This window comes from Erythrolamprus reginae, chromosome 2, assembly GCF_031021105.1.
Source record: "Erythrolamprus reginae isolate rEryReg1 chromosome 2, rEryReg1.hap1, whole genome shotgun sequence".
Taxonomy (NCBI): Eukaryota; Metazoa; Chordata; class Lepidosauria; order Squamata; family Dipsadidae; genus Erythrolamprus; species Erythrolamprus reginae.
In genome coordinates, this window is record NC_091951.1 from 351554601 (window position 1) to 351578586 (window position 23986).

Here is a 23986-nt window from a genome sequence, read left to right on the forward strand (position 1 = left end):
GTAGTAAAAATTTTGGTAGCCCTTCACTGGGTAAGTGAGAGATCACCAGCAGCTTCTTTCTGCGCAACTCAGGAAACACAGAAACATAGAAGACTGACGGCAGAAAAAGACCCCATGGTTCATCTAGTCTGCCCTTATACTATTTTCTGTATTTTATCTTAGGATGGATATATGTTTATCCCAGGCATGTTTAAATTCAGTTACTGTGGATTTATCAACCACGTCTGCTGGAAGTTTGTTCCAAGGATCTACTACTCTTTCAGTCAAATAATATTTCCTCATGTTGCTTTTGATCTTTCCCCCAACTAACTTCAGATTGTGTCCCCTTGTTCTTGGGTTCACTTTCCTATTAAAAACACTTCCCTCCTGAACTTTATCTAACTCTTTAACATATTTAAATGTTTCGATCATGTCCCCCCTTTTCCTTCTGTCCTCCAGACTATACAGATGGAGTTCATGAAGTCTTTCCTGATACGTTTTATGCTTAAGACCTTCCACCATTCTTGTAGCCCGTCTTTGGACCCATTCAATTTTGTCAATATCTTTTTGTAGGTGAGGTCTCCAGAACTGAACACAGTATTCCAAATGTGATCTCACCAGCACTCTATATAGCGGGATCATAATCTCCCTCTTCCTGCTTGTTATACCTCTAGCTATGCAGCCAAGCATCCTACTTGCTTTCCCTACCGCCTGACTGCACTGCTCACCCATTTTGAGACTGTCAGAAATCACTACCCCTAAATCCTTCTCTTCTGAAGTTTTTGCTAACACAGAATTGCCAATACAATACTCAGATTGAAGATTCCTTTTCGCCAAGTGCATTATTTTACATTTGGAAACATTAAACTGCAGTTTCCATTGCTTTGACCATTTATCTAGTAGCGCTAAATCATTTACCATATTACAGACGCCTCCAGGAATATCAACCCTATTGCACACTTTAGAGTCCTCGGCAAATAGGCAAACCTTCCCTAGCTCAAACTGCCCAAGGAACTGCTGATCCAGTTCTACAGAGGAATCATTGAGTCTGTCATCTGCACCTCCATAAGTGTCTGGTTCGATTCTGCAACCTGACAAGACTGACACAGACTTCAGGGGAGAATCAGAACTGCAGAAAAAGCAATTGCTGCCAACCTGCCTTCCATTGAGGACCTGCATACTGCATGAGTGAAAATGGGGGCTGTGAAAATATTTACTGACCCCTCGCATCCTGGACATAAACTTTTTCAATTCCTACCCTCAAAACGTCACTATAGAGCACTACACAGCAAGACAATTAGACACAAGAACAATTTTTCCCCCGACTGCCATCACTCTGCTAAACAAATAATTCCCTCAACGCTATTACTACTAGTTTTTTCTCATCATACCTATCACCTATCTCCTCCTCCCACTTACGACTGTATGAATAACTTGTTTCTTGCACTCTTAAGATTTTTATTAATATTGTTTCCTCATTGCTTATTTGACCCCTATGACAATCATTGTTGGACCTCTTGATTCTTGATAAATGTCTCTTTTCTTTTATGTACACTGAGAGTATATGCACCAAAGACAAATTCCTTGTTGTCCAATCACACTTGGCCAATAAAGAATTCTATTCTATTCTATTCTATTGTGCAAAGATTAAAAGAGCCACATGTGTTCTTTTAAGGGTCCTGACAGAAAAACAGAATAATAGAGTTGGAAGGGAGCTTGGAGGTCATCTAGTCCAACCTCCTGCTGAATTAGGAAACCTTCTACCATTTTAGACAAGTGGTTATCCAATCTCTTTTTAAAATCTTGGAATACTGTGTTCAGTTCTGGAGACCTCACCTACAAAAAAGATATTGACAAAATTGAACGGGTCCAAAGACGGGCTACAAGAATGGTGGAAGGTCTTAAGCATAAAACGTATCAAGAAAGACTTCATGAACTCAATCTGTATAGTCTGGAGGACAGAAGGAAAAGGGGGGGACATGATCGAAACATTTAAATATGTTAAAGGCTTCAATAAGGTCCAGGAGGGAAGTGTTTTTCATAGGAAAATGAACACAAGAACAAGGGGACACAATCTGAAGTTAGTTGGGGGAAAGATCAAAAGCAACATGAGAAAATATTATTTTACTGAAAGAGTAGTAGATCCTTGGAACAAACTTCCAGCAGACGTGGTAGATAAATCCACAGTAACTGAATTTAAACATGCCTGGGGTAAACATAGATCCATCCTAAGATAAAATACAGAAAATAGTATGAGGGCAGACTAGATGGACCATGAGGTCTTTTTCTGCCGTCAGTCTTCTATGTTTCTATGTTTCTATGTTTCTATTCATTGTATGTTTTATCTCCAATTCGTGCAATCCTAGTTATTAGTTAGAACAGTTTCAACAGAAATATATTAGGGGGAACAAAACAGGCATTCACAACCAAGATCTGATTTCAAACGAGGGGCTAATATTTTTGCAGGATTTAGCGTCACTAGAAAAAGGTAAAAATAAAATGAAATAAAGCATCTGGCAGGCCTTTTCAGAAGTGAGGAAAAATCCCAAACATCTGGCGCTCTGCTCATTACAGTTTGCAAAATTAATTCCACCAGCCCTGGCTGGATCTGTTCTCCAGCCCCCCTAGACGAACGCTACCCAGGTGTGTTGATCTGCAAACTCCCGGCACTCCTAGCTTTTGGAGAATTGTTGTCCCGCCACATCTGGACCACAGCAGGTTGGGGACAGCTGTTTCATCGTCGGCATACACCTGGTTACAGTTTGTCAAACACGGTGAGACCTGAGGGGGCGTTGTGTGGCTCCCAACCCATCTGCAGCACATCAGGCAAGGGGGATGCGAGATGTACAGTGTGTGCGTTATGTCTGCCTTCCATCAGTTTGGAAAACACACACACACAATGCAGAACAAGTGAAATGGGAGCAGCGCTCACTCGGCTGACTTAGAGATCCACATCTGCAGTGATTTTTCAGCCAAAGTGACTTAATTGGTCTGTATGATAAAATCCTTTAACCCAGCCCCTGGAATAGAGTGGAGTGGAGTGGAGTAGAGGTAGAATGGAATGGAATAGAATAGAATAGAACAGAATGGAATGGAATGTCGAGTAGAGTAGCATAGCGTAGAGTTAGAATGAAATGGAATGTAGAGTAGAGTAGAGTAGAGTAGAGTTAGAATGGAATGGAATGTAGAGTATAGAGTAGAGTGGAGTGGAGTGGAGTAGAGTACAGTAGAGGTAGAATGGAATGGAATGGAATAGAATAGAATGGAATGGAATGTAAAGTAGAGCAGAGTTAGAATGGAATGGAATAGAATGAAATAGAATGGAATGGAATGTAGAGTATAGAGTAGAGTGGAGTGGAGTGGAGTGGAGTAGAGTAGAGTTAGAATGGAATGGAGAGTAGAGTAGAGTAGAGTTAGAATGGAATGTAGAGTAGAGTAGAGTAGAGTTAGAATGGAATGGAATGTAGAGTAAAGTGGAGTAGAGTAGCATAGCGTAGAGTTAGAATGAAATGGAATGTAGAGTAGAGTAGAGTTAGAATGGAATGGAATAGAATGGAATGGAATGTAGAGTAGAGTAGAGTTAGAATGGAATAGAATGGAATGGAATGTAGAGTAGAGTAGAGTTAGAATGGAATGGAATAGAATGGAATGGAATGTAGAGTAGAGTAGAGTTAGAATGGAATGGAATAGAATGGAATGGAATGTAGAGTAGAGTAGAGTTAGAATGGAATGGAATAGAATGGAATGGAATGTAGAGTAGAGTAGAGTTAGAATGGAATGGAATAGAATGGAATAGAATGTAGAGTAGAGTAGAGTTAGAATGGAATGGAATAGAATGGAATGGAATGTAGAGTATAGAGTAGAGTGGAGTGGAGTGGAGTAGAGTAGAGTTAGAATGGAATGTAGAGTAGAGTAGAGTTAGAATGGAATGGAATGTAGAGTAGAGGAGAGTAGAGTTAGAATGGAATGGAATGAAATGGAGAGTAGAGTAGAACAGAACAGAACAGAATATAGAGTAGAGTAGAGTAGAGTAGAGTAGAGCAGAGCAGAGCAGAGCAGAGTAGAGTTCTTTATAGGCTAACTGTCAATGTTACTTTGTTTGGTGATGAAACGTCTCCAGGTAAAGGGCCCAGCTCAGCAAGCACCAAGGACCCCACAGTTCAAACATGAGCTACAAATATTCCTCGAGTTCTAAAGACTTTGGTTTTTCTGTTAGAAACCAAAGTGTATGTATGGGGCTTAAAAAATGCCAGAAAGATGGGTAGTTTCAAGTCCAGAATTCCCCAGCCAGTATGGCTAGGTGGAAAATGTTGGTACTTAAAGTCTACTCCAGTGAGGGGCTCCTACAGGTACAGTCAGGTACGCAGAACCGATAGAAAAAGTTTGATTTTTTTTTCTTTTTTCCTCTTCTGGGCTCTGGGTCTGTTTTTCCTATTGTAGTAAATGAGGTTGAATGTATATAATTTTAGAAGAGCTGTGTGTGCTTGTGTGTGCATACTTACACATACAGTTTATATAGTAGATAATGTATATTTTTGTGTGCCTGTGTATAATATGTATGTACACATATGGCATATATATACTGCTCAAAAAAAAATAAAGGGAACACTTAAACAACACAATATAACTCCAAGTAAATCAAACTTCTGTCAAATCAGACTGTCCACTTAGGAAGCAACACTGATTGACAATCAATTTCACCTGCTGTTGTACACATTCAATTTTGTACAGAACAAAGTATTCAATGAGAATATTTCATTCATTCAGATCTAGGATGTGTTCTTTGAGTGTTCCCTTTATTTTTTGAGCGGTGTACATAGAATTAAATAGTATATTTTGGATGTTCAGTAATAGTAAATCATCACCTCGAGGTTCGACTACTGCAGCGCTCTCTACATGGGGCTACCTTTGAAAAGTGTTCGGAAACTTCAGATTGTGCAGAATGCGGCTGCGAGAGCTATCATGGGCATTCCCAGATATGCCCATGTTTCGTCATTACTCCGTGGCCTGCACTGGCTGCTGATCAGTTTCCAGTCACAATTCAAAGTGTTGGTTATGACCTATAAAGCCCTACATGGCATCGGACCAGAATATCTCCGGGACCGCCTGCTGCTGCACGAATCCCAGCGACCGATTAGGTCCCACAGAGTTGGCCTTCTCCGGGTCCCGTTGACAAAACAATGCCGTCTGGCGGGACCCAGTGGAAGAGCCTTCTCTGTGGCGGCCCCGGCCCTCTGGAATCAGCTCCCCCCGGAGATTTGGACTACCCCCCACCCTCCTTGCCTTTCGCAAACTTTTGAAAACTCATCTATGTCACCAGGCATGGAGGAACTGATATATCCTTAGCTGCCTTTGATTTTATGGATGGTGTGTTTGGGTTGTATGACTGTTTTTAATAGGGGGGTTTTAAAGACTGTTTTAACATTGGATTTGTATATGATGTTTTATTATTGTGAGCCGCTCCAAGTCCTCGGAGAGGGGCGGCATACAAATCTAATTTTTTAAAAAACTAAATAGATAGGGCAATTGTATCTCTTTGAGGCGAGGAGAGGCCAGGCACCCTAACCCAAACCCTTGACGTGAGTGATGTCAAGTTGGCCACCTTTAAGCCAGTCACATGACCTTTAAGCCACCTCCTGGTCACATGATCGTCAAGCCACTCCCACCTGGTCCCAGGGGCGGCAAGCCACACCCACAAAACAAGCCACGCCTACAGTGGGGTAGTAAACATTTTTGCAGCCCTTCGCTGGTCTACTCATCTTCAAGTTGTCACAATTGAGAGACACTTAGAACACATGAAGATGGACCTCCAGCCTCTTCGTCCATCTTTTTCGAGATGCAAACGTTACTCTTTGTTTGCAACCCCAAGTAAGGCAGCCAACTCTGCTGGAAATGAAATGAGAGAGAGAGAGATATTTGTTTTCCTGGCTGTTAATGAAATATCAATGGATGGATATTTTATTTTGCTGTGAATATCAAATTTCGCCACTGGCCTGTCAAGCTCTCATTTTCAAGAGGAACTTTATTTCACACTTCAAGACAGGCTGGGAAATTAGGGGTTTTTTTTCCCTCCCCCCCCCCCCCAAAGATTTCTCATTAGGGATTTCAAAGTGAGCAGAACGCAGCTCCATTCCTCCCTTCATTTTTAATCCTCCCCCTTCCGTGGGCGACTCGAGAGTTATCAAGCCCCATTGACAAAAGGGGAAGAATATATTACGGCAGAAAAGAGGGTGATGTTAGTCAACTCTGCCAACTTGGGAGACATGTGGGGTGGATAATATCCCCATTGATCAGTTACAAAGTCAATTCAAAGCAGCAGCAATTCTAAGCTGAATCAACAGAGGGATAATATCAGGATCACATGAAGTATTAATACAGCTTTATAATGCCTTGGTAAGGTCGCACTTGGAATAATAATAAATAATAATAATAATAATAATAATAATAATAACAGCAACAGCAACAGCAACAGCAACAACAAAAGAGTTGGAAGGGACATTGGAGGTCTTCTAGACCAACCCCCTGCTTGGGCAGGAAGCCCTATACCACTTCAGACAAAGGTTATCCAACATCTTCTTAAAAACTTCCAGTGTTGGGGCATTCACAACTTCTGGAGGCAGGCTGTTCCACTGATTAACTGTTCTGACTGTCAGGAAATTTCTCCTTAGTTCTAAGTTACTTCTCTCCTTGTTTAGTTTCCACCCATTGCTTCTTGTTCTATCCTCAGGTGCTTTGGAGAATCGGTTGACTCCTTCTTCTTCATGGCAAGCCCTGAGATATTGGAAGGCTGCTATCATGTCTCCCCTTGTTGTTCTTTTCATGCCCAGTTCTTGCAACCGTTCTTCGTATGTTTTAGCCTCCAGTCCCCTAATCCTCTTTGTTGCTCTTCTCTGCACTTTTTCTAGAATCTCAATATCCTTTTTGCATTGTGTCGACCAAAACAGAAAGAAAACAATACACCCTCTGATGAAAAGCAAACCACATATAAACAGAGAAGAAACCCATTTCCTTTCTTGTGCTGATGATGTTAGAAACATAGAAACAGAAGATTGACAGCAGAAAAAGACCTCATGGTCCATCTAGTCTGCCCTTATACTATTTCCTGTATTTTATCTCAGGATGGATATCTGATTATCCCAGGCATGTTTACATTCAGTCACTGTGGATTTACCAACCACTTCTCTGGAAGTTTGTTCCAAGCATCTACTACCCTTTCAGTAAAATAATATTTTCTCACGTTACTTCTAATCTTTCCTCCAACTAACCTCAGATTGTGCCCCCTTGTTCTTGTCTTCACTTTCCTATTAAAAACACTTCCCTCCTGAACCTTATTTAACCCCTGGACATATTTAAATGTTTCGATCATGTCCCCCCTTTTCCTTCTGTCCTCCAGACTCTACAGATTGAGTTCATTGAGTCTTTCCTGATACGTTTTATGCTTAAGACCTTCCACCATTCTTGTAGCCCGTCTTTGGACCCGTTCAATTTTATTTATATCTTTTTGCAGGTGAGGTCTATAGAACTTATTACTTGTTATTTATTTTGGTCACGAAACATCTGTGAGAAAGCACCCAAGCTCAGAGACCACCAAAGCCCCCACTGTAGGCTGCTTTTGACACCTGTCTCCAGGTTTAACCTCAGGAGAAAAACAGTGAAAAGGAGTGTATTTTACCTAAAAGGAACTACTTTACTCCTCTCCCTGACCCTTTTATCCTTCCCCCTTGCAAATGGCTAATATTAGATCTTCAGGTGGCCTACTGTTCCTTGCCACAAAGTTGTGCACACCACAAGTTGGGCTATTTTCTCTACCTCTATACCAGTGTTTCCCAACCTTGGCAACTTGAAGATATCTGGACTTCAACTCCCAGAATTCTAGGAGATGAAGTCCAAATATCTTCAAGTTGCCAAGGTTGGAAAACACTGCTCTATACGTATACTGCCTTCCGCCATCTTAAGAAATTGCATTTTATTCTTATCAATATTATCTTCCCTTTCCTTTCCATCTTTCTGGGGCGCAGTAGATGGCTCGGCCTTCCCGCATTCTTTGCAAATTGTTCAGAGTTTGGGATCCCCGTTAGCAAGTGATTTCTCGGCCCAGGATTAATTAACTGGATCTGGAGATCTACCATAATTAAGAACTGGTCTGGCGACAATGGCTAGGAAATGTATTCCTTAGAAATATTGGTTTGTCAATTAAATGTAATTAAGAGAGCACTGTTTCCAGAAGGATCAATAATTGGGCGATGTACAACAGATGAGAGAGGGAGGGAGCAGAGGAAGGAGGAAACACAACAACAAAGAGAGAGAATGAGAAAGAGAAAGAGAGAAGGGGGAGAGAATGAGATAAATGGAAGAAAGGGGAAGAGAAAGGGAGGGAGAACAAGAAAGGAAGAGAGAAAGAAATGGAGAGAAAGAGAGAATGGGAAGGGGAGATAGAAAAAGAAAGAAAAAGAGAATGAGAGAATGAGAATGACGTATAACAACAACAACAACAACAACAACATCAAGGGACCTTGGAGGTCTTTCCTGCTTAGGCAGAAAACCCTACACTACTTCAGTTCTTAAAAACTTCCATAGAAGTTTTTAAGAAACTTCTTATATAGAAAAGGAGAAAAGGAGAAAGAGAGAAAAGGGAAGAGAGAGAAAGAACAAGGGAGACAAATGAGAGAATGAGAGAGAGAAAGAAAGGAAGAGAGAAAATGGGAGAGAGAGGGAAAGAGAAATAAAAGGAGAGAAATGGAGAGAGAATGAGAGAGGGAGAGGGGGGGAATTAGGAGTATGAGAAAAAGAGAGAGAAGGAGAAAGAGAGAGAGAAAGCAAGAGAGAAAATGGGAGCAAGAATAAAAGAGAATGGAATGGACACAAAGGGAGAGAGAAGGAGAGAGAGGGGCAGAGGGAGGGAAAAATTAGGAGTATGAGAAAGAGAGTGAGAGAGAAAGCAGGAGAGAAAATGGTAGAGAAGGAAAGAGAAAGAAAAGGAGAGAAAGGGAGAGAGGAAGAAGAGAGAGAGGGAAAAATTAGGAGTATGGGAAAGAGAGAAGGGGGGAGAGAAAGAGACAGAAAAAGCAAGAGAGAAAATGGGAGAGAGGGAGAAAGAGAAAGAAAAGAAGAGAAAGGAAGAGAGAATGACAAAAAGAGGGAGAGAGGGAAAAATCAGGAGTATGAGAGAGAGAGAGAGAGAGAGAGAGAGAGAGAGAGAGAGAGAGAGAGATGACCATAGCAACTCTATTCTCGAGCTGGGTCTCCCTGAAGATCGGCACATTCCTCCCTGCTTCCTTCCTTCCTTTTGTTTCCCTTCTTATTCCTGGGAGCATCGTTCAAGAGCTTGACGGATTTATTGGAGAGGGAAAGAGTGACAGGTCAAACTGAAGAGGCAGGGAGACCTTGTCGTCTGCAAACAAGCACTTCCTCCCAGAACAATGGGGTTTTTTTTCTTTTTAAATCCGGGAGACGTGGTTCTCTTTTGTGAGAAGCTGCTTGGAAATTCACTTCCCCGAGCATGTTTAATCCCGCACCTTCTCAAGCTGGAGCATCTGGAAGGGATGGTCTCCGCATATAATACAGGAGATTGGCTGATGCTCACAGGTCCCCCCGGCCTCACAGTGGGCCTTAGAGAGGGGTGATGATGTTACCTAGTTGGGGGAAAGATCAAAAGCAACATGAGAAAATATTATTTTACTGAAAGAGTAGTAGATGCTTGGAACAAACTTCCAGCAGACGTGGTTGGTAAATCCACAGTAACTGAATTTAAACCTGCCTGGGATAAGCATAGATCCATCCTAAGATAAAATACAAAAAATAGTATAAGGGCAGACTAGATGGATCATGAGGTCTTTTTCTGCCGTCAATCTTCTATGTTTCTGTGTTTCTATAAAATATGTGCAAGTAAAAATAAAAGTTCAGAGAGCACCAAAGACCTCACAGTCCTCCTCCTCCTCCTCCTCCTCCTCTCCATAAACCCCACTCCCTCCTCACTCTGATGATGTTAGCTAGTTGGGTCATAAAACATCCGCAAAAAACCCACAACTTACCAAGCTCAGAAAGCACCAAAGACCCCACAGTTCAACCCTGAGCTACAGATATCCTCTTCTAAACTTTGTGCATCAGAGTGCTGTAAGTATCCATTATTTTAACACTTTCCCTAAACAAGGCCAGCCCTTTAAGCCATAACTGTAGGAGATCCCTTGGATGTTTTCTTAACTTGGATTTAGAGTTTTGGATGTTGAAACCAAGCCACTAAATCTCTAATGAAGGTTAAAGCTTTCAGGCAAGAAAAGTGATGTGAGAGAAGATTTGGGAACGGAGCAAAAAATTGAGTCGGTTACACAAATAGGCCCCAACGGGACAAGAGGTTTTTTTTGGAAATTCCACTTTGGTGAGCCCTGAATGGAATCAAGCCAAATATCCAGAAGGCAAGTCTGCCGGATTACCCCCCACAAAATCCTTCGCGGCAGCCCCAGCAGAATTCTAGACCTCATTGAGAAAGGAAGATATCCCATGGCCATCGTTAAAGGCACCCGTCATTGGAGCTAGGAACCAATATTCCTCCGACAAAATGGGACCTTGGCAGAATTTCTGCTATTCCTTGCGAGGAGGACTTGTGGGCCTCCAGAGAATTCTTCCAGCTTCAGGACTTAATGAAAATAAGATTTAACGGGCTTCTAACTTGCTTTAATGCAGTTAGGAGGAGAAAGTACAAAGATTGGGGAGTTGTACAAGGTTGGAGGGAGGAAAAATGGTCTCACGATTCTTTCTTTTCTCATGCCCTGAATCACCATCATAATTACTGTCAGGTTTTTAGACCGGATCTGGCCTTTTTCTCCACCTGCCGAGCCTCAAGGGCTACTATGAATATTATTAAATTTAAAATTGCATCCAGTTTTGGTCACCATGATACGACAACAACAACAAAAAAGACATTGAGAACTCTAGAAAGCATGCAGAGAAGAGCAACAAAGATGATTAGGGGTCTGGAGGTTAAAATGTATGAAGAAAATAAAGATATACACAATAGAAATTCGGACCAAAATCAACACAGTCCCTGTCTGAGTTCAATCCACTCGATAACGACTAACAACTTACCAATATCATAACTCACAAATACCTCTTACTCATAAAATTAACAAACATAACCAAACTAAGTCGTCACAATGCATATTCCTACTAGTCTGCAGATACTACCCCCTTCTTTCTTTCTTTCTTTCTTTCTTTCTTTCTTTCTTTCTTTCTTTCTTCCTTTTTTATCCTCTTTTTCTCTTTCTTTTCTTTCCTATCTCACTTCTAAACTACCTTTCTTTTCTACGTTACTTCTGAACTGCTAAATTCTATAGATATAAGATTATCCAAATAAGAATATTGAATACAAAATAATTATCTATAGACAAATATTTGGAATGTATTTACAACAATATATATAAGCTACTGTATAAAAATATTGTTTACCCCATCCCCCCTTTATTATAAATTAATAAAGTATTTTTTTTTTAAATGTATGAAGAACGGTTGCAGGAATTGGGAATGGGTAGTCTAACAAAGAAATGAGGGTTAAGAATGACTTCATAGCACCTTCCAATATCTGAGGGGCAGGAAGAGGGAGATTGTGATCTCGCTGTATAGAATGCTGGTGAGACCACATTTGGAATACTGTGTTCAGTTCTGGAGACCTCACCTACAAAAAGAGATGGATCAAATTGAAGGGGTCCAAAGACGGCCTACAAGAATGGTGGAAGGTCTTGAGCATAAAAGGTCTTGAGCATAAAACGTATCAGGAAAGACTTAATGAACTCAATCTGTATAGTCTGGAGGACAGAAGGAAAAGGGGGGGACATGATTGAAACATTTAAATATGTTAAAGGGTTCAATAAGGTCCAGGAGGGAAGTGTTTTTAATAGGAAAGTGAACCCAAGAACAAGGGGGCATAATCTGTTTTTTTAAAACGTAATAATATAATTATCATGTAATATACAGTGGTACCTCGAGATACGAGTTTAATTCGTTCCGGACCTGGGCTCTTAAGTCGAGCAGCTCTTATCTCGAACGACTTTTCCCCATAGGAATTAATGTAAATAATTTTAATTGGTTCCAGCCCTCAAAAAACTCACAAAGTTAGTCTAAATTATGCAGAAAGACATGTTTTTAATGAAGAAATGTACATGTACATATAAATGAATAATGAAGTTTCTTTCACTTAACTCGTAAACTTTCTTAAACTTTTAAATTTACATATGTTCAACTTCTCTGCCACCCAATCCTGTAGGACAGAGGTCCCCAACCCTTTTTGCACCAGGGACCGGCTTTAAGCGATCAAGAGAGGAATGGGTGAATGAATGGACGGAGGGTGGGAAGGAAGGAAGGAAAGAGGGAAGGGACAGGAACAGAGGAAGGAAGCAAGGAAACTTATGAAAGGGGAGAGTAAGAGAGGAATGAATGAAGGGAGGGAGGGAGGGAAGAAGGTGGGAAGGAGAAAGAAAAGAAGAAATAGAGGAAGGGAAGGTAAAAGAGAGAAAGAAAAAGAGCAAGAAAGAAAGAAAGAAAGAAAGAAAGAAAGAAAGAAAGAAAGGGGGAAGGGACAGGAACAGAGGAAGGAAGCAAGGAAACTTATGAAAGGGGAGAGTAAGAGAGGAATGAGTGAAGGGAGGGAGGGAGGGAAGAAGGTGGGAAGGAGAAAGAAGAAATAGAGGAAGGGAAGGTAAAAGAGAGAAAGAAAAAGAGCAAGAAAGAAAGCTGCAAGCCCCCCCCCCCCCCCGAGCCCCCCCAGGCCGGCTGCAACCTTTTAAAACACGCGCGCCGCTTCGCAGCTGTCTCCTGAAGCCGAACGCGGAAGTTAGCGTTTGGCTTCAGGAGACAGCTCCTTGGCGCTTGTATCTCGAATTTGGGCTTGTAAGTAGAACAAAAATATCTCTCCCCTCCCAGCTCTTATCTCGAGTTGCTCTTAAGTAGAGCAGCTCTTATGTCGGGGTTCCACTGTAATTAAAAGAAAAAGAAACATATACATATGCAGATCATAGCCTGTTTCCAAATCAATATGCAACAATTTCAAATTTGATTAGTTACTTTCATCAATAAAGAAATAAAATGAATTTAACTTATTAAACTTTAGCATTTGTATGTTTCATCTATTATTATCCAAATCTATTTTGATCTCTCGTCATCTCTTGTGTCATCCAATCTGAGGTTGGTTGGGGGAAAGATCAGAAGCAACTTGAGAAAATATTATTTTACTGAAAGAGTAGTAGATGCTTGGAACAAACTCCCAGTAGACGTGGTTGGTAAATCTACAGTAACTGAATTTAAACCTGCCTGGAATAAACACACATCCATCCTAAGATAAAATAAAGGAAATAGTATAAGGGCAGACTAGATGGACCATGAGGTCTTTTTCTGCTATCAATCTTCTATGGTTTTACATTTTTCTAAGAGGGGGGTGTTCCCCAAAACCCTTAAGAGAGGGGCAAGAAGCAATGTCCCACAGCTGCATTTTTCAAGAGGGCAACTGAACTTTCTTGATTTTTTCTTTTGAAGATACAGTGGTCCCCCCGATTATCGCGAGGGTTCCGTTCCAGGACCCCTCACGATGATCGGTTTTTCGCGAAGTAGCGGTGCGGAAGTAAAAACACCATCTGCGCATGCGCAGATGGTGTTTTTACTTCCGCTGCAGCAGCGAGGAGCTGAAGATTGGGGGTTTCCCCGCCGCCCACGCAAACTCCTCGCTGCTGCCGGCGCCCGCCGCTTGTCCGCCCGCCGCTTGTCCGCCGCCTGCCTGCCCGCGCGCCTGCCCTTCGCCCGCCCACGCCGTTCGCTCGCACTGCTTCCCAGCTGAGTCCTGAAGCGAACTTCCGTGTTTGGCTTCAGGACTCAGCTGGGAAGCGGTGCTGGGGTTTCCCCGCCGCCCACGCAAACTCCTCGCTGATGCCCGCCACTTCGCCCTCCCACCAGCAAGAGGGGGAAGACCCAGGGAAGCCGCCCAGCAGCTGATCTGCCCGGCGCCATCTACGCATGCGTGGCCATAGAAAAAAGGGCGTGCATGTGCAGATGGTGTTTTTACTTCCGGGTTGAAAAATCGCGATATAGCGTTTCGCAATGATCGAGATCGCGAAACTCGGGGGACCACTGTATTTCACTTCTCATCTATGAAGCTTCTTCCGCTCTGACTGGATGGTGCAGAATGGAAGGATTTATACTCCTTGCAGACAGCTGGTCATTTTTGTTGTGAATGGTCCACATTCAGTTCAGCTGGTCATGGATTTTGAGGATCAAGAGAGAGATGAGTGCTGGCATCATGGGCCAGTGTTGTTGCCATCTGAGTCCAAGAGGGAGAGTTAAGGGGAGTTAATAGACTGAGGAACTACCAGAGACTGTAGCACCCCCAGTTATGGGATTGAGTGAGTCAGAGGAGGGCGATGGGGAATTAGGGTCGCAGGACCTCCTGTTAGATGCAAGAGTCAGGAGGGTGGTGTCTAGGCCTGAGAATCTGAAAAGAAGGGGTTCTTGGCATTATTTATTTATTTTTATTTATTTATTATTTAGATTTGTATGCCGCCCCTCTCCGCAGACTCGGGGCGGCTCACAGTATAGGACATAGATCTGCTATCTTCAAAAGATTGGCATTTGTCTTTTAAATGCAGGTGTGTTAGTACTATGTACATAATGGTTCGGTTTGGCGATATATAAACAAGCTAACAATGAATGCTTGTATGTATTGAAACACTATAGCTTTAAGAGTTAGTGTTGGAGTTTGCCACAAGAGGGAGCCAGAAGCGTGATTCTCTCTCTCTGCTATCTGAGTCCCAAGGATGTTGGACAGCATAGAAGTATAATTAAATAAATAGATAGATATTATAGACTGGTGTTTCCCAACCTTGGCAACTTGAAGATATCTGGACTTCAACTCTCAGAATTCCCAGCCAGCATTCGCTGGCTGGGGAATTCTGGAAGTTGAAGTCCAAATATCTTCAAGTTGCCAAGGTTGGGAAACACTGTTATAGACTATACAGTGGTACCTCTACCTACTGTTCTGTCTGGGTGCCCCCAGACTTCAACACCAACTGGAAAAAGCAGCCAGACACGCTGGTAAAAGCAAAAGTACTTTATAGTTTGAAAAATAAACACAGAGAAAAACCTGTTCTTCCCAACAGGCAGGCTATGAGGCTTCACAGCAACGTCCTGACGGCCAGACAATACAGCAGACTTCTTGCTGGCACACACACCACTGTAGAGAATAAGCCCCCACGCCTTTTTCCCCAAGGTTTCAGCCTTCAAGGCCACAAGCCAGAATCAGAGACGCCAAAGATCACAGCCAGGTCCCAGGACTCCCAAAGATAATACTCCACAATACAGGAAGGGTGGGTCTGCCTTTTCAGCCTTTCTGGGGAGAACCACACCCAAACCCAGCTGTTACCTATTTAGGACTGGAAGTACCTGGCTAATTGTCCCCTTCGTTGTGCTGCTCTTCTCTACCTGTGATCGATGATGGCTTGAGCATTTTCATCTAAGGACTCCAGGCTGCTTGCTGGGGAGAGCTCCACCCCGGGGGATTCTGGCTGTTCTCCCTCTCCCTCGGCCTGATATTCCTCCTCCCCTTCTGCCTGGGCCTCCTCCTCCTCCTCCTGTTCCTCATCCTCCCCCTCTGAGCAGGGAGCCGGCAGAGGTTCAGCCGTTCCCTGAGGAGCCTCAGACGGAATCACAACACCTAAGAACGCCTCTACTTAAGAACTTTTCTAGATAAGAACCGGTGTTCAAGATTTTTTGCCTCTACTTAAGAACCATTTCTACTTAAGAACCCGAGCCCAGAAAAATTTCCCAGGTAATTTGAGAGTGGCACAAAGGCCCAGTTCAGTTTCCTGCCATTCCCCCTTTAATCCCGGCTATCTCGGGCTTTTCTGGGCTGCCAGAAGGGCCTTTCGGTGGTGCTTAAGGAGGCTTTGGCAGTCCAGAGCGAACAAAGCATTTTCCTTTTTCTGTCCGCTTGGAGAGGGAATAAACCTCTGCCAGCGCCCAGAGAAAAGAAAAGCTACCTTCGCTCTGGACAGTGACTGTCCTCCTCCTCTTCCTCCTCCTTCTCCCCCCACCCAAATTCTGAGTTTTTATTTCTTTCCTAATGGGTTTGCATGCATTATTTGCTTTTATATTGATTCCTACAGGAAAAATTGCTTCTTCTTACAAACTTTTCTACTTAAGAACCTGGTCACGGAACGAATTAAATTCTTAAGTAGAGGTACCACTGTATATATATATAAATAGACTATCTAACTGACCGACCGACTAACTAACCAAGGAGAGAAGCAACCTGGAACTAAGGAGAAATTTCTTATTGGTGACAACAATGAGCTCTGTTTAAAAAGTGCTATTGCTAACATGTTGTAAGCTGCCCTGAGTCTAAGGAGAAGGGTGGCATAAAAATCGAATAAATAAATAAATAAATAAAAAATAAAATGAACCAGTGGAACGGCTTGCCACCAGAAGTTGCAAGTGCTCAATCATTGGAGGCTTTTAAAAAGAGACTGGACACCCACTTATATCAAATTGTATAGTGTCTCCTGCTTGAGCAGGGGGCTGGACTAGAAGACCTCCAGGGTCCCTGCCAGCTCTATTCCGATTGAATCCACAGTTGACCTTCTTCAAAGGTGGCATATCTGGGATGTATTATTATTATTATTATTATTATTATTATTATTATTATTATTATTATTATTATTCCTACCTGGCCTCATTTCCTTTTCTCTTTTTCCCCTTCCTGCAGGGAGCATCGTCCAGCCTGGTGGTCAAGTTTGCCGACACGGACAAGGAGCGCACGATGCGCCGGATGCAGCAAATGGCGGGCCAGATGGGCATGTTCAATCCCATGGCCATTCAGTTCGGAGCCTACGGCGCATACGCACAGGCAGTGAGTGTTGCCACAACCAGGGGGTTCTGGGGGTCTTCTCCTCCTCCTTCTCTTCCTTCTCCTTCTCCCCTTCTTCTTCTCCTTCTCCTCCACTTCCTTCTCATCCTCATCCTCCTCTTCTTCCTTCTTCTTCTTCTCCTCCTCCTCCTCTTCCTTCTCTCCCTCTTCCTCTTCCTCCCCCTCTTCCTTCTTCTCCTCCTCTTCTTCCTTCTCCTCCTCCTCCTCCTCTTCTTCTTTCTTCTTCTTCTCCTCTTCCTTCTCCTCTTCCTCCTCTTCTTCCTCCTCCTCCTCCTCCTCCCCTTCCTCCTCTTCCTTCTCCTCCTCCTCCTCCTCTTCCTTCTCCTCCTCTCTTCTTCTTCTCATCCTCTTCCTTCATCCCCTCCTCCTGCTGCTCCTCATCCTTCTCCTCCTCCTATTTCTTCCTTCTTCTTCTTCTTCTTCTTCTTCTTCTTCTTCTCTTCTTCTTCTTTCTTCTTCTTCTCTTCTTCTTCTCCTCCTCCTCTGCCTTCTTCTCCTCTTCCTGATGCTCCTCTTCGTTCTCCTCCTCTTTCTTCTTCCTGTTTCTTCTCCTTCTCCTCCTCTTCCTTTTTCTCCCTCCTCCTCTTCCTTCTCCTCTTCCTCCTCCTCCTCTTCCTGCTGCTCCTCTTCCTTCTTCTCCTCCTCTTCCTTCTTCCTCTTTCTTCTTCTCTTCCTCCTCTTCCTTTTTCTCCTTCCTCCTCCTCCTCTTCCTTCTCCTCTCTCCCCCACTACTTTCTTGTCCCAAAGGTCCTGTTTCCAAAGGCCACTGGACTTTCTGGTTTTCTTTTGAAGACATTTTCTTCTCATCCAAGACGCTTCTTCAACTCTTCTGGTCCAATCCTCTGCACAAGGAGGAATCGGCTAAATTGCTAATTAAAATGTGAAAGGGGCTTGCAAGGGACATGTAGGAAGGAAGAGGAAATAATGAACCTGCAGGAAGTGGCCACCTTCACAGCCAGAGATCCTGGAAGGTCCAATTCATTCATTCTTCCTGACTAGCATTTCAAACACATCAAATGAAATGGAGGGAGGGAGAGAGGGAGGGAAGGAAGAAAGGAAGAAAGGGGGGAAGGAGAAAGAGAGAGGAAGAGAAAGAAAGAAAGAGGAAGAGTGACAGTGAAAGTAAAGCAGGAATTAAGGAAGGAAGGAAGGAAGGAAGGAAGGGGAAAGAGAAAGTAAAGTAGGAAGGAATGGAAGGAGGAAGGGAAGAAGGGAAGGAAGGAGAAAGAGAGAAAGAGAAGAGAACCAAAGACAGTGAAAGGAAATCAGGGAAGGAAGGAAGAAGGAAGGAAGGAGAAAGTGAAGAGAAAGTAAAGTAGGAAGGAATGGACGGAGGAAGGGAAGAAGGAAAGGAAGAGAGAGAAATAGAGAAGAGAACCAAAGACAGTGAAAAGAAATCAGGAAGGAAGGAAGGAAGAAGGAAGGAAGGAGAAAGTGAAGAGAAAGTAAAGTAGGAAGGAATGGACGGAGGAAGGGAAGAAGGAAAGGAAGAGAGAGAAATAGAGAAGAGAACCAAAGACAGTGAAAAGAAATCAGGAAGGAAGGAGTAAAGAGAGAAGGAGGAATGAAAGGAGAGAGGGAAGAAAGAAGAGAAGAAGGGAAGGAAGGAAAAAGAGAAAGAAAAGAGAGCCCAAGAAAAGAGTGAAAGGAAAACGGGGAGGGGAGAAGGGAAGGAAGAAGGGAGGGAGGAAGAAAAAAAGGAAGGGAGGCATATAGGAGAGAGGGAAGGAGAGGAGAGAGAGGGAGGAAAGGAAAGAAGGAAGGAAGGAAGGAAGGAAGGAAGGAAGGAAGGAATTCTTTCTAATATTAACTTTTTGGATGATCTCTACTAATAGATGATCTCTACTAATAGCGATCTTCTGAGCAACCTTCTGACAACCATCTCAAGCCCTTCTGCCCATTCCAAGTCTCTCCCACGCCAGGAAATGACCAGGGAAGGCTCGGGGTCAAGTGCCAGGATGCCATTCAAAGCCTCACTTTTGCCCCCCCCCTCTCTCTCTCTCACACACACACACTCACTTTCAAATTGTCATTCAGCTCAAGAATTCTTACTTAATTAATGGCATGCATTTCAGGCAAATAAGTTACTAATCAGCTCACTAAGCCTGCATACATTTGCAGATGAGGACAAATCCTAATTCCGAAAGGGCAAAAAATTAACCTTCCCTTTTCAGAAAACGTGCTCCCCGGTCGGCCTTCCCGCCCTGCTCAAAACAGACAACTGTGCATTTCTGCTGGGTTTGGGAGGACAAAGGTGGAAGCAAGGTTAAGCTGAAGAGAGAAGTCATTGTCTTTGGCAACAGCCAGTGGAGGGGGGGGCTTCTCTGCCTGCCTCTCACTTGGCAAGGCCAAGACTCTGTTGGGATGGAGGCCTTCATGTCCTGATAGAAACAGAGGGAGGGGAGAGGGAGGGGAGGAGGAGGAAGAGAGAGAGAGATTTGGGAGGCATGGAAAAGGAAGGAAGGAGAAGGAAAAAGTGAGAGAAAAGAAGGAGAAAAGAAGGAGTGAGGGAAGAAAGAAAAAGAGAGGAAGAGAAAGGCAGGAAGGCAGGAAGGAAGGAAGAGGAAGGAAGGAAAGAAAGAAAAAATGAAGGAAGGAAGGAAGAGGAGGATGATAAAAGAAGGAAGGAAGGAAGGAATGAAAGAAGGAATGAAAAGAGGAAGGAAGGAAGAGGAGGATGAAAGAGAGATATTTGGGAGGCATGGAAAAGGAAAGAAGGAAAGACAAGAAGGAAAAAGAGAGAAAAAGAGAATGAGAAAAGAAGGAGTGAGGGAAGAAAGAAAAATAAAAAAGGGAAAGAAAGAAAGAAAGAAAGAAAGGGGACAGGAAGGAAGGAAGGAGGAAAGGAAGGAAGGAAGGAGGAAAGGAAGGAAGATGTTGTGTTGTTGATTGAAGGATTCAATGATAGACAAAGAGCATCACAGGGTGAAAAAAGCCAAAGGCCTTACTTTATTAGTAGAGAACATGAACTTTCCCTGAACTTTCCAGGCCTACCCAGAAATCTGTAACTGCAAAGCCTGAGCAAAACACATGCTAACTTATGCTAACAGCATAAGGTGAACTAAGCATCCCATGTGCGGTTTCTGGCATATTTGGCCATGCCTGTCAATATGACCTTTGACCTGCACAAGGAATACTACAGGGAGGAGAGAGAGAGGAAAGAAAGAGAGGAGGGTGGAGGGAGGAAAGAAGGAAGGAAGGAAGGAAAGAGAGAGAGAAAGAATGAGAGATAGAAAGAGAAGGGAGGAGCAGGGAGGGAGAGAGAGAAGGTACAGAAAGAGAGGAAGGGAGGGAGGAAGAAAGGGGGGAAAAGAGAAAGAAGGAGCAAAGGAAGGAAGGACAGATAGATAGAGAGAGAAAGCCTTTAATTTAATTTCAATAAAACCCCAACCAAAGGATAGAGGCCTTGGCAAAGATGCTACATCCAGGCCACAGGTGTTCCCAAAACCCAAATCTGCTCGCAGCCCCCTTACAGATCTGAATTTCCACTCGCTAAGACCCCCTTGCCGAGCGTTCTTAGCAAATATTAGCCAGCGAATCCCAGGCTACCAAGAAAGACCCCTGCCCATATACAAGTCTAAACACATTAGCTCTGCTACCACATAGGGTAGATGTTTGATTTGATTTATGATTTATTATGGGTTTTTAAAATTGTTATTACATTGTTTTAAACTGATGTACGCCGCCCAGAGTCCAGAAGGAGTTGGGCAGCTTATAAATCAAATAAATTGAAAATTAAATTTAAATGTTGCCAGCAGCCAGCTTTCTGAATCGGGAAATTCCAGGATTGACCACAAGGGGGCGCCACCGTGAGATATATTTATCCTGAGAAACTGAGCAGGTCTCTTTCTCGCCAGTTGAGAAATTAGAGGTTTGTTAGCAAGGAACATCGGAAGACAAGCGGAGAATCTCGCTTAGCTCCCGTCAAGGCCAGGATTGGGTTCCTACCAGAACCAGGAGGGGAAATGCCGCACCGGAAGCGGAAATGGAGTTCCGTGAGCAGCTCTGGGTGATCAGCAGGCATGCGCGCGCATCAAAGTGAGATTTGGCTTCTGCGCATGCGCAGGAAGCAAAATCTCGCGAGAAGACAGATAAGAGAGAGATCGTCAAAATCTCGCCCGCCCACAAGTCTTCTCGCGAGATTTGCTTCCTGCACATACACAGAAGCCAAATCTTGCTCCGACGTAACCCAGAGCTGCGTGCACATCAGCACTGGTAGCAATAGTAAGTTGGAAACCCCGCCCGTACAAATAATCAGAGGTGGGTTTCACATAATTTAACAACCGGTTCGCCCAGAATCAAAAATAGGAGTGTGGGTGTCAAAACCCATGAGCAATTTGCTCATGCGTGCCGTCTACTCATGCATGCAGTGATATAGGACGGATTGTGGCCGGTTGCAACTACCAGTTTGTCCAAACCGGCTGAATCCCACCTCCGCTACAGAATCCAGAGCAGAACTTTACCACAGACAAAGTAGGGAAAGCAACTCACCTTTTGCAAAGGGACCAGTGTGATATGGAATTGATAGAGCATCTCTTTATGCATCTGCTTACTCGTGCTTTACTCTCTGTTTACAAACCAGTGGCTGGTTTACACATTAGTGGTTTGTAATCAAGGAACCGCCAAGAACCATCCCTTCAGGAGTGACGGGGGCGGAACGACAAGCCTCTTGACTTATAAACAGAGAGTAATATTCTTTGCTCTTCTCCTACCTGTGCAACTATTAGAAGGACTTGAACTCTGGGCTTTTTCTCATCTGGAGCTCAATTTGGGGGAATCGTCCTAAAAAAATCATCTCCTCCTCTTGCTCCTCCTCCTCTAAGTAGTGTAGGGTTTCCTGCCTAAGCAGGGGGTTGGACTAGAAAACCTCCAAGGTCCCTTCCGACTCTATTAATATTTTTATTATTATTACTGCTTCCCCTCCTTCCCTTTTTCCCTCTACTCCATTCTCCCCCTCTGTTCCTGGTTTGTCTCCTTTTCCTTTTCCTCCTCTCCTATTTCTTCCTCTCCTTCTCCTACCTATATTTCTCCTCTTTCTCCTCCTCTTGCTCTGCTAGTGCTCCCTCTCCTTCTTTTCCTCCTCTTCCTCCTTCTCCATCCTATACTCCTCTCCTTTCTCCTCCTCCTCCTCTGCTACTGCTTCCTACCTCCTTCTTCCTCTTCCTCCTCCTCCCCTACCACTGCTTCCTCTTCTTCCTCCTCCTCCTTCTCCTCTGCTACTTCTTCCTCTCCTCCTTCTCCTCCTTCTTTCTTCTCCTCCACCACTATTGTTTCTTCTCCTTTTCTTCTTCCTCCTTCTCCTACCTATATTTCTCTTCTCCATCCTCTTCTTCTTCTTTTTCTTCCTCCACCCCCACCATTGCTTCCTCTCCTTCTCCTCTGCTACTGCTTCCTCTCCTCATCTTCCTCCTCTTCCTTCTCCATCTCCTGCTTCTCTTTTTTCTTCTCTTACTCCTCCACAACTGCTTCCTATCCTTCTCCTTTTCTTCCTCTTCCTCCTTTTCCTACCTGTACTTCTCCTCCCCTTTTCCTCCTCCTCCCACCTCTGCTTCTTCCTCCTCCTCTTCATCTTCCTCTGCTACTGCTTCCTCTCCTCCTCCTCTACTGCCTCCTCTCCTCTTCTTCCTCTTCTTCCTCTTCGTTCTCGGTCTCCTGCTTCTCTTCTTTCTTTTCCTCGTCTTTCTCCACTATTGCTTCCTCTCTTCCTCCTGCTCCTCCTGCTCCTGCTCCTCCTCCTCCTCTTCTTCTTCTTCTTCCTCCTCCTCCTCCTCCTCTTCCTCGTCCTCCCTTGAGGCTGGAGTTCAGAGTTTTGTCAACTCGGTGCAGAAGTTGGTGATAAATCAACAGCTTGCCACACTATCTCTAGAAGGCCTGATGTTGATGGGAACTTGGGAGGGGGAATTTTCAGGAGGGAACAGATGCAGCCACAAAGCATCTTTTGAGATGCTCAAGGTCATCCTATGTCCACCACCTGGGAGGAAGTGGAAGGAGGACTGGCCATGCTGGCACAACCTGAGTGGGCAACGTGACAGGTTTATGAGGCATGTGAACTTTCAACCGGGTGGGAAGCTCAGATTCAGGCTTCCCCGTGTGGGTGCCAGGATGGCTCCGGCAATAAATTGGAGCTTTGAGGAGCACTTTGACTCGGACTCTGATTTAAATTTGGATGCTACCTGGAACCAAGTTTTGTGTACCCATCATTATTCCGTCAAGAGGCTCAGGAACTTTCCGGGTGCCGTCCTCTCCCTCCCTCCGGCCTCGGCTGCCCTGCCAGTGAATGCGTGATATTTTTGCCCCGCTCTCTTCGTTCCAGCTGATGCAGCAACAGGCGGCCATCATGGCTTCCGTGGCGCAAGGTGGCTACCTGAACCCCATGGCGGCTTTCGCAGCAGCGCAGATGCAACAGATGGCGGCCCTCAACATGAACGGCCTAGCAGCCACCCCCATGACACCCACCTCAGGTAAGCACCCAAAAAGGCAACCCAGGAAGCCCTGACGCGGATGAGCGAGCCATCTTGCAATACAGGCAGTCCTCGATTTACGACAGTTCATTTAGCGACCGTTCAAAGTTTTGCTCGTAGTGGGGGGAAAAAACCCACTTGGGACAGGTTTTTCACACTTACGACCTGTTGAAAAATCCCTGTAGTCATGTGATAAAAATTCAGATATCAGGGATACCAACTCACATTTATGACTGTTTCAACATTCTCCAGGTTCGCGCTGTTGTGGTTGGCTCACGGCCAGCTTCTCAGGTAACAGATTTTGAACCGGATGAGCTGGGTCTGTCGGAGCACCGGAGACCTGTGTGGCTCTCACAGGGATCGGACAGTGAGGGGGAAGGAGAGATGGAAGGTGAAGGTGCTGGAGAGGTAGAGGTGGAGGCCCCTGCAGTGTCTGTGGAACCCCCAGTTACAGCTTTGTCTGGGTTGGATGAGGAGGGGGTGATTAATGACCCCATCCTCAATGTCCAGATGCACAGGATTATGGGACGACACAGATGGCACAGATGCAGAAGAAGATGCTAATCACAGCTGGGAGTAATTAGGGAATACTGCAGCAGAATTAAAAGGGGCGGTGTTGTGTGAGTGTTCTTTGCAGGAGTTATTG

At 44.1% G+C, this 23986-nt stretch overlaps 1 protein-coding gene across 1 annotated transcript in view; it reads left to right on the forward strand.

Annotated features, from left to right (window-relative positions):
• The window catches only part of CELF4 (CUGBP Elav-like family member 4), a 794292-nt gene that overhangs the window by 670760 nt on the left and 99546 nt on the right, over positions 1-23986 (forward strand). Inside the window, exons 6-7 of the mRNA XM_070743645.1 lie at positions 16718-16861; positions 23193-23340. Of these exons, the coding sequence (XP_070599746.1) occupies positions 16718-16861; positions 23193-23340 (292 nt within the window). The remainder of the gene's footprint in view (positions 1-16717; positions 16862-23192; positions 23341-23986) is intronic.